Source organism: Micrasema longulum, unplaced genomic scaffold (assembly GCF_059751315.1).
Source record: "Micrasema longulum isolate JH-2025_06_02 unplaced genomic scaffold, ASM5975131v1 h1tg000197l, whole genome shotgun sequence".
NCBI lineage: Eukaryota > Metazoa > Arthropoda > Insecta > Trichoptera > Brachycentridae > Micrasema > Micrasema longulum.
Genome location: NW_028277402.1, coordinates 1,134,018 through 1,142,614, shown reverse-complemented (window position 1 = coordinate 1,142,614; position 8,597 = coordinate 1,134,018). Strand labels below are relative to the sequence as shown.

The following is an 8,597-nucleotide window of genomic DNA, read 5'->3' as shown; positions in this document are numbered from 1 at the left end:
GCGACGCGCGCAACATGACATTTACATAATATATTTTTGTACATTTTATTCATTTTAACCTAGCTATTTTTCCCCGGTAATACTGAGGCCAGGCTCGAAAGTGACCATTTTATCTTTATTGAGAGCCCAGCCATCAGTTCTATACATTTACCGGGGATCCTTTCTAATTAATGTATTATTTTAATTTATTCGATTTTACGCGTCCGGAACACTCCCCCCGTGCAGCTAGTCTGTACTATTTTCCTGCCGGGCGCGTTGTTCCTCTTCCTTCATTAGTACGGCGATCTTCACCGCTGGTCTGGTGTAGGTGCCGTTGGTGGTCCGCACCTCGACGACTCGTACTTGTCCGTCAGCTGCTGGTTCTGCACGGGTGACTCTGCCGCGAGGCCAAGAATTCCGCGGCAGATTTGGGTCCATGATGAGCGCGAGGTCCCCGACCTGTATTGGAGGCGCGGGCTCGCGCCATTTCTTCCTGTGCGCCAAGGTGGGAAGATACTCCCTCAGCCATCGGCGCCAAAACATGTCGGCCATTTTCTGGGCGATCCTCCATTGCTTATGAAGGCAGGCCCCTTCTTCCCTTTTGTTATAATATGCCAGAGTTGGCTGTGTGTTGGCTGACCCGAGCAAGAAGTGGTTCGGGGTCAGCGGTGCTTCGTCGTTGGGCTTGGTTGACACATGCGTGAGCGGGTGATTGTTCACGGTGTACTCTGCTTCAGCCAATATGGTTTTGAGGGTCTCCTCTCTTGGAGCCTGCTCGTTGAGGGTTGCGTGGAGGGCTCGTTTTACAGATCTCACGAGTCTTTCCCACGCTCCCCCCATATGAGGTGATGAGGGCGGAATGAATTTCCACTCAATTTTGCGAACTGTAAGTTCGGCGAGCATTCTGGGGTCCGCCAGGAGCTCGTCTACGGCCTGTTTCAGCTCTTTGTCCGCTCCCCTGAAGTTGGTAGCGTTGTCCGAGTATAACGCGTGTGGGCAGCCTCTGCGGGCGGCCATCCTTCTTATGGCCATTATGGCGGAGTCGCTTTCGAGGGACGACGCTAGCTCCAGGTGGATCGCGCGTGTGGTGAGGCAGGTGAACAGTGCCCCATAGCGCTTTTCTTTTCTTCGGCCGTTGGTGATCATCATCGGCCCGAAGAAGTCAAGCCCGCAGTGCGTGAACGGCGGCGTCCTGAAGGCCAGTCGGGCCTCAGGCAGTTGCCCCATCAGCGGGGGTTGGGGCCGGCTGCGCAGCATTTTACACAGCGGGCACCATCGTGTTATCTTCCTCACAGCCCCGCGGAGTCGCAGGATGAGGTAGCTGGCTCTCAGGTCGGCGATCGTCCTCTCGACTCCCGGGTGGCCACCCTTCCGGTGGCTGTGCGTGATCAGCAGCCGGGTGTATGGGCAGGTCCCGTCCATGATAGGCGGCGCGCTGCAGTCCTCTGCGAAGCTGTGTGCCGCTTGGATGCGCGTTCCCATCCGGATGACTCCCTCTTCGTCTAAGAAGGGTGCCGCTGCATGGAGGCGGCTGTGCGGCGGGATAGGCGTCTTTCGTCTCAGGAGCTCCAGCTCTTCTCCGAAAGCCGTCTCCTGGGACCGCTTCAGCAGCATGATTTCTGCGGCCCGTGTTTCTGAGGCGTGAAGTTCAAAGGTCCCCCCTGGGGACGGTAGGGACTCGTGGCGGCGGCATCGTGCGATGAATCGCAGCACCCATGCCGTCGCCCTGACGAGTCGGGTCCACGACGAGAAGCGCTGCACCTGGGGTAGGGCCTCCGTCCGTCTGATGTGGCCCACGAAGTGGCGGGGTTGTTTCCGCTCCAGCGTCTTCTCGTCCGGTTGTTGTAGTAACTTCTTCTCTTTCGGCCAGTCGGCTTCCCCTTTTCTCAGGAAGCCGGGGCCTCCGAACCATAGTCCCGACCTCGCAAGGTCGGGTGGGCCCTTGTCGCGGGTCCCTATGTCGGCTGGGTTGTCCTTGGTGGGGACCCATTTCCAGTCCCGTACGTCTGTGAGCTCGTCAATCTCGCCCAGCCTGTTTGCGACGAACGTGCTGTACCGCAGTGGGTCGGTTCGCAGCCAACACAGGACCGTGCTCGAGTCCGTCCAGAACACGGTTTGGGTGATGAGAGCTCGACTCTCTTTTTTTATGGTGGCGGCCATCCTTGCCGCTAGTAGCGCTGCCTGGAGTTCTAGTCTAGGCACTGACAGAGGCTTTAGGGGGGCCACCTTGCACTTCGCCATTGCGAAACTTGTGGTATCGGCCCCCACAAAGTATGCCACTGTGCAGCATGCCTGCTCTGACGCGTCGCAGAACACGTGCAGTGTCACGGGTTCTTTCTGCCCTTGCAGCGAGCATCTCGGTATTGTACAGCCGTTCGCTGCCAGCAGGTCGCGCCATTCCAACCACTTTTCGGCGTGGTCCGGTTGCAGCGGTTGGTCCCAACCTGTGTTTGTCCTCCAGATGGCTTGCAGCAATATCTTCGCCCGTATCGTGAGGCACGCAATGAAGCCTACTGGGTCGAAGATACTCATGGCGGCGCTCAACATGCCGCGCTTGGTGGGTCGCTCCGGGATGGCTGCACTTTCGGCTCCGTGCCGAAATATAAATAGGTCGCTCTTGGGATCCCATACGATCCCGAGGACCCGCTCCGTCATTACTTCTTCCCCTATGGTGACTGCTGTATTGGCCCGGTCGTCGGCCTTTACTTCTTCCAGGACATCTGGTTTGTTTGAAGCCCACCCGGTGAGCCGGAACCCGCCATTGCCGAGTACGAGGGTAACATCTCGTACCAGGCTTGCAGCTGTTTCTTCGCTGTCTGTGGCGTCTAGGTAGTCATCCATGTACATATTGTGCTCGATCGCCTCTGCTGCGGCGGGAAATTCTTTCGCGTGTGCTCGTGCGACTGTGTTTCGCACGAATTGCGCGCTGCTGGGTGAGCACTTCGCTCCAAACATCATGGACGCGAAGACAAACGTGTCGGGCTCCTGCCCGTCCTGCGTCCGCCATAGGAACCGCTGCGATTGCTGGTCGGCTTCCCGGATTCTTATCCGCAGGAACATCTCCCGTATGTCGGCCGCGATGGCTACTCGTCCCTCTCTGAAGCGGATCACGTTTCCGAGGAGGGATGAAAGCAGGTCAGGTCCCGTCAGTAGATGGTCGTTCAACGCCGTCCTCTGGAACTGGGCGGCGGCGTCGAACACGACCCTTATCTTGCCAGGCTTGTTGGGGTTTGTCACCGCGAAGTGGGGCAGGTACCATTTGCGCGAATGGTGGGCGTCTACCTCCTCGCGGCTTAGTTTGACGGCGTATCCCTTTTCAATGTAGTCCGCCATCTTGGCGCGATATGCGATCGCCAGTATCGGATCCTTCCGTAGTTTATTTTCCAGGGAGTGCAGCCGCTTCATGGCTGCTTGCCGGTTGCAGGGCAAAGAATCTCCGTCTTTCGCCCACAGTAAACCGGTCTCCCATCGTCCGGATGGTAGTTGTGTGGTTGAGCTGCTCATGAGCTCCGCCGCTCGCACATCTGCGGCGCGGCAACGTTCCAGGGTGGTTACACCTAGCGAGTCAACGGCGAAGCTCTTCTTTACCAGTTCCGCTAAGTCCCTTTCACCCTGGCCGTCTGGGGGTAATTCAAAGGCGGGGTGCACAGCCCCGCCGTAGGTGACGGCTCCTAGGGCCGTCTCGATGGTTAGCCGCCCGTCCTCTTGTAGGACTGGCGGGCCTGTAGATACCATTAGGGTGGCGTAATCAAGACCGATTAACATCTTCGGCTTGATGCCTGGCCCGTGTGTCTTGGTGCTCTTTCGGTTGCGGTGCGGCAGATCCATGACCCGCACCGTCTGTGCCTGGACACCAAATTCTTTGTTTCCTTTAACGAGGATTACGGATACACGCTGTGATTGTAGCGTGTCCGTGTTCCCACTGGCACCGATGAGTCTCAACTCCTCGCAGGCCCCGGTGGCGCCCACTGCACGGGCGACATCCTCCTCGAGGAGAGTTACCGATGAACCCTCGTCTAGTAGTGCGTGGATCTCCATTGACCCACGCGGGCCCTTCAAGGTTACTGGCACTACCTTGAAGGTCACTGGGACTTCCGTCCGCCTTGTCAATAAGACTTGCTCGTTCGGCGTACTGTCCACTCTCTCGCGGTGTAGCGACCGATGATGCCGCCCGTGGCACTCGTCGCACTTCGCCGCTTCACAGGTGGTCGTTTTGTGTCCCGGTTCCAGGCATCCGTAGCACACGAACTTGGCACGCACAATTGTCCACCTCTCCTCTACCGTTTTCCGGAGAAACTTCCGGCATTGTCCGAATGCGTGTCCACTCATGTCGCAGAACAGGCATTTTTTGTCCTGAGTGAGAAACACGTGCCTTTCTTGGGTACGCCTTTTCTCCACTCGGGCGGGTTCCGTGCTGATCCCGATGCAACCCGCATTCGGTATTGCACCGGTCAGTCTCGCTAGCCACAGTGCCAGATCCCTGGGGGTAGCTTTTCTCACGGTATCCGCTCGTGACATAATCCACATCATCCTCTCGACTCGTGGCAGCTTCTGAGTCATCTCGGACAGAAGCTTCGGGGAGGAGAGGTGGCTTCCATCGAGGCCCTCTACGGTCGATACGACGTTTCTTATCGCGACCGCGTAGTCCGTCAGGGCCTCCAGGGATGCGTTGTCGGCCAGTTTAGGGAGTTTTCTTATCCGCTCCAGTACTCTGTCCACGACGATCTCCGGGTGTCCAAAGGCGGCCTCTAACATCTTCACAATGTCCGGCACATTTCGGGGATCTACCAGCAAAGACGACACTGTGGCCTTGGCCCGTCCTGTGAGGGCTCGTTGCAGACGGAGAATGTTCTCCGCGTTTGTAAGGGAGCACATCTGTGTCGATTGATCAAATTGCGCCTTAAATATTCGCCATTCTAGCGGGTCGCCGGAGAATTGCGGTAGATCCCTAGCGCCGGTTTGCCTCGCCATGAACGTGTGCCACTCCGGCGGCTGTCTGTATTTCGTCACAGGCTCGCCGGTGGCACCCGGCGGCATGTATTCCGTGGGTAGCCCCTCTTGTACCCACGCGCTCACCGGGTCACGAAACTCGTAGCCCCCCAGTGGTATAGTACGTGCCGCTACGGGCTCGCCTGGCCCGGCGGCGTAGCGTACGTCGGCGTCCTCCCTTCGGCTGTGTGCGGGTGGCGCCTCATTGTCCCGATGCCGCTCATTGTAGCGGCCTTGTAAATGTGCGTTTGTCGCTCCGGCGTAGGCCGGCTCAGCGGCGTAGCGTGTGTTGGCGGGCTCCTTCATCCTGGAGTCCGTCTCTGCGACCGGGTGCCTCCGTGGCACCCCGTCTCTCACCCGGCCGCTGTCGTAGTGGCTCGGCGGAAATGTGTACGCCGCTCCGGTGTCCTCCGGATCAGCGGCGTAGCGTGTGTTGGCGGCCTCCTTCGTCCTGGAGTCCGCCTCTGCGACCGGGTGCCTCCGTGGCACCCCGTGTCTCACCCGGCCGCTGTCGTAGTGGCTCGGCGGAAGTGTGTACGCCGCTCCGGTGTCCTCCGGATCAGCGGCGTAGCGTGCGGTGGCGGCCTCCCTTGCTCTGAAGGCTGCTTCCGTGTCGGCGACAGGGCGCTTCCATGCGGCCCCGTCTCTCACCCGGCCGCTGTCGTAGTGGCTCGGTGGATGGATGTACGCCGCTCCGGTGTCCTCCGGATCAGCGGCGTAGCGTGTGGTGTGGCGTGCGGCGGCGGCCTCCCTTGTGCTGAAGGCTGCTTCCGCGTCGGTGACAGGGCGCTTCCAAGCGGCCCCGTCTCTCGCCCGGCTGCTGTCGTAGTGGCTCGGCTGCTGGATGTACGCCGCTCCGGTATCCTCCGGATCAGCGGCGTAGCGTGCGGCGTGGCGTGCGGCGGCAGCCTCCCTCGTACTGAGGGCTGCGTCGGTCCTAGACGCGTCTGACGTCAGCGGCAGCGGCTTGTGAGCCGGTTCCGACGTCCCGTGCGATGTGAGGTCCCTCTCGATGGTGGGCGTGAGGGGGGTTGCCATGTCTCGTCTGGCGTCCTCTCTCGCGTTGGCGGCCTTCAGCGCGGCGATGATCTCGTTGAGGCTGCTCACCTGCCTCTCGTGATGCGCCTCGCGTTCCTCCATCTGTCGGCGAAATGTCGCCGATGAGATGGACCGCTCCGAGGGTGCGGATCCCTCGTCCGAGTCCTTTTGTTCCTCCAGAAGTCCTTGATGAGGCTCCTCCTGGCAGTCGTGTGAAGGCCCTGGCTGGGGCTCCTCCTGATGTGCTCGTACAGACCCCGGTTGGGGCTCCTGAAGCTCCTCTTCGTGCTCCGTGCCGGCGTCTCGACGCGTTCCCGAACGCGTCGACACAGGCGATCTGTTGACCGGCATGCTGTAGGTGTGTTGTAGACTGGAGACCACTGGCGACGATCCTTAGCTCCGAAGGACCAAATGTAACGTACGCGTTACCACGATGAAAGTTTCGCCGGTTCGTCACCCGCGTCTGCCGCAGTCAAGCTTCCCGGCGTAAGTGGGAAGCCGCCCTCCCAGACAGAGCCAAAGACAAAGTCGGAAGGTAGGAGCACAGCTGCGCCGACCGCAAGTCAACCTCAATAGCCCTGAAAAGGACTTTCCACCCGGTCCAAGTGGTGCAGAGAGGCGAAGGCAGTCAGCAGGCAGAGCGGAGCGAAGAGCGAAGTGCAGGAAGGCGAACAGGACGGAGAACGGAATAAAACACGTGTGAACTGTTCAGAGTTAGGAACTCAACTGATTTAATATCTCCAATTGACCGCCTTATAAAGCGGTGCGCGTCGGGCTCCGTGAGTCGGCCATCCCACCCGCGCCGGCTGCCTCGGAGTGGTGGGGGTAATCTTTCCCCGCCACTCGCTACATGCCGCCGGCCGCAGGTGGCGTAAATACGGGCGCTCAATGCCCGTACGGGCCATTTCGTCGGCAGCCGCGACGCGCGCAACATGACATTTACATAATATATTTTTGTACATTTTATTCATTTTAACCTAGCTATTTTTCCCCGGTAATACTGAGGCCAGGCTCGAAAGTGACCATTTTATCTTTATTGAGAGCCCAGCCATCAGTTCTATACATTTACCGGGGATCCTTTCTAATTAATGTATTATTTTAATTTATTCGATTTTACGCGTCCGGAACAATAATACTATGCAATATATTATTCTTAACATACTTAGGTAAATGAAAATAAAGATAACGCAGTAAATTAGGAAAATCAAATATGATAAATTCTTAAATTGTTGGTATTGTAGCAATGTCTCAATATTGAATGCCCTAGGTGTCAAATAAACTGTTTTGTGCTAAGACCTTTGGGTTTTAAAGCTCTATAGGGAGTGAAATACAGCCATGTCTACTAACATTTAGAAATAATTAAAATATTATAGATTTGAATAAATATTTGATTTTAAACATATACCGCCTTTCTATGCCTACCGGTTTATTGAAATTTTTGACTCTAAAGTTTGAATTAATAACTATTTATTTACATAGTAATGTTTAAAGAACATTTTGTCGAATTCTATCTATGTATTTTTTAGACAATATTGTATTAAAAATAAATTTTAATAAACATGATAACTGAAATAATTTTTGCACATATTTATTATAATGTAGGTTATAACTAGTTGTTGTAGTTTATTTTTAAAAATGTCTAAATAAATACATTACAATAACAATGATGTAAGAATATTTACCAAGTACGGTGACGCTTAAATTTCCAGATACTGTCAGACTATTCTGAAAAGCTTTACAGGTGTAGGTTCCGCTTGTATTCGTGTTGATTTTTGTTAAGTTCAACAAACCATGATATTCATCAAACTTGTCACTTCTTAATTCTCTACCATCTAAAACAGTAAACAGAAAATGTGGTTGTAAAAGCGCATGTTATATGGATAAAACATAACCTAACCAGTTGGTACATTATTTTGGTAAATAATTTTAAACAAAGTTAAATGATTTTAAAAAAATAAGAAACAGGCATAACATAGGTATTCAATAAGATAGACATTTTAACATAGCTTCAAATATGCTAAATATAATCCTCACTAATGTTATAAATGCAAAAGTATGCTTGTTCGTGTTTTCTTCTTGGCTTCACGGAGTGACCGAATTGACATTTTTTCTTGCATAGGGATAGCCGAAGAGGTGAGAAGTAATATAAAATACTTACTTTTCATCCCTAAAATTAAAAAAAATACACTAAAAAATAGTCAAATATAGTGACGATGAGCAACATTATTTGAAAATGAGCAGGCGGTACCAGGTTGGATGTCAAAAATAATAAATTTGAAATGCATCCTTTAAATTTCCATAATTGTTTTGCTTAATAAATGGTTAGTTTGGTTTGCTTTTGGTTTTAGTATTGTAGAAGAGTTTTGGATTTGTGAACAAATCATATTTCTCCTTGCTGTCAGTGTTTAAGTCAAGAAGCTGTACAAGACCATTATTATGACTGTATTGGCGTATGGATGTGAGGCACTGACACCGGCATTAAGATCCACGCTGAGATGCTTGACATATTTGAAAGGAGAGTTCATCGCCGAATCTGCGGTCCCGCGAAAGACTGGGTATCACGGTGGAGTAGTTAAGGGGTGCGGCAAATT

At 54.0% G+C, this 8,597-nt stretch overlaps 1 protein-coding gene across 1 annotated transcript; it reads right to left on the bottom strand.

The window, feature by feature from the left end:
- Positions 1 to 225: 225 nt before the first annotated feature.
- Positions 226 to 6,357, bottom strand: LOC148283798 (uncharacterized). Its single transcript, XM_088243246.1, has 2 exons — positions 5,889 to 6,357; positions 226 to 5,288 (listed from the first exon to the last, which is right to left on the bottom strand). The coding sequence occupies exons 1-2, from the start codon at positions 6,355 to 6,357 to the stop codon at positions 226 to 228; spliced, it is 5,532 nt and encodes a 1,843-aa protein (XP_088099372.1).
- Between the last annotated feature and the right edge of the window lie 2,240 nt (positions 6,358 to 8,597).